The sequence below is a fragment of the Eucalyptus grandis genome, chromosome 1 (assembly GCF_016545825.1).
Source record: "Eucalyptus grandis isolate ANBG69807.140 chromosome 1, ASM1654582v1, whole genome shotgun sequence".
NCBI classification, from domain to species: domain Eukaryota; kingdom Viridiplantae; phylum Streptophyta; class Magnoliopsida; order Myrtales; family Myrtaceae; genus Eucalyptus; species Eucalyptus grandis.
In genome coordinates, this window is record NC_052612.1 from 22,756,540 (window position 1) to 22,757,852 (window position 1,313).

General features: G+C 44.7%; 1 protein-coding gene across 1 annotated transcript; it reads right to left on the reverse strand.

The window, feature by feature from the left end:
• Positions 1–283: 283 nt before the first annotated feature.
• LOC120296178 lies at positions 284–1,033 on the reverse strand. Its single transcript, XM_039317861.1, has 2 exons — positions 872–1,033; positions 284–784 (listed from the first exon to the last, which is right to left on the reverse strand). The coding sequence occupies exons 1-2, from the start codon at positions 1,031–1,033 to the stop codon at positions 284–286; spliced, it is 663 nt and encodes a 220-aa protein (XP_039173795.1).
• Positions 1,034–1,313: the final 280 nt, after the last annotated feature.

Below are 1,313 nucleotides of genomic sequence, written 5' to 3' on the forward strand. Positions count from 1 at the left end.
CACCTACCGTGGATAGACCAAAAGAGGCAGCTTCCTTCTCAGCATGCTTTTTCTTTTTCCTGCCTTTCCCCTTCACTTGCTTACATTCTGGATTGGCAGCAGGAGCTGAGGACATAGCCACCATTTCACCACCATCCTCAGATGTAGAAACCCTAACAACAGAGATCTTCAAAGGCTTAGGAGGAACCTGTGCTATTGCCTCCAGTTGCATATGAGAATCAATCTTAGGATCGATCATGTCCATGCCTGGGGTAGTAAGTGGAACTTGTAAGTCCACCATAACCTATTTTTGACGATTATGAGAGAAGGCAGGACCATATGGACGAGTAGGGGAGTTAGGATGCACAGACTTGTCTTGAGCAGGATGAACTCTGACACCAGCATTCAAGACCTGATTAGCTTCTGCAGATTTTCCTTTTGTAGGAGGAACAACAGAGTTTCGAGGAGCAACTGTTTTACAGCTATGACTAAAGATACCACACATAAAGCAAGCAAGAGGTTTCCATTCATATTTGACTTTCACTTCCACCGATTTACCATCAAGGAGCAGCTCAATAGATTCACAAGTTGGTTGCTGGGCTGTTATTTCAACACAAACCCTGGTGAACGTTGGCATTGTCATCTGCTCTGTCTGCTGATCCACATAAAGTGGTTTACCCACTGCATTGGCCACTTTTCCAATGGATTGAGCTAACCAAAATGAAAAGGGTAAGTTCCGAAGTCTCACCCAAATTGGAACCAAGCGATGGGTGTCTTTACTGAGTTCCAAACCTGGTTTCCATTGCTGCAGAACCAATGGAATTCTTGCAACTATTATATGGCCTCCTTCAAGGACTTTCCTTCAGAACTCCCTATCTGGTATGCACGATACAAACAGCCCCCGCCCATTAGACATGACTTCGAACATATTCAGACCCCGGGTTTTTTTAAAAGCCTCTTCAATAACTTTAAACGGCAACCGCCTTCCAATGAAATACCCCACAAGACACTCAAAGAGCTTGGGATTAGCAGCATCAAGATCAAATTCTGTCATCTGTATAACCGGTTTATTATTCACAAAGGTCGGAGGAGTATATTCAAGATCATATCCTTTATTTACTCCACTAGCAACAGCAGCCTAAGACCGAGTTACCGGGTTTTTCGACTCACCCCTGCGTTGAGGGCGCTTGGATCTCAATCTACTTCTACTCTTCTCACGCGCCTTAACAGGAGCAGGAGGAGGTCGCGAGTCATTGTTCTCGATCGCAACAGATGGGGACGAAGGATTCGGCCTTTGTTTGCTCAATAAAGGTGTTAAATTATGTCTCGAGTTT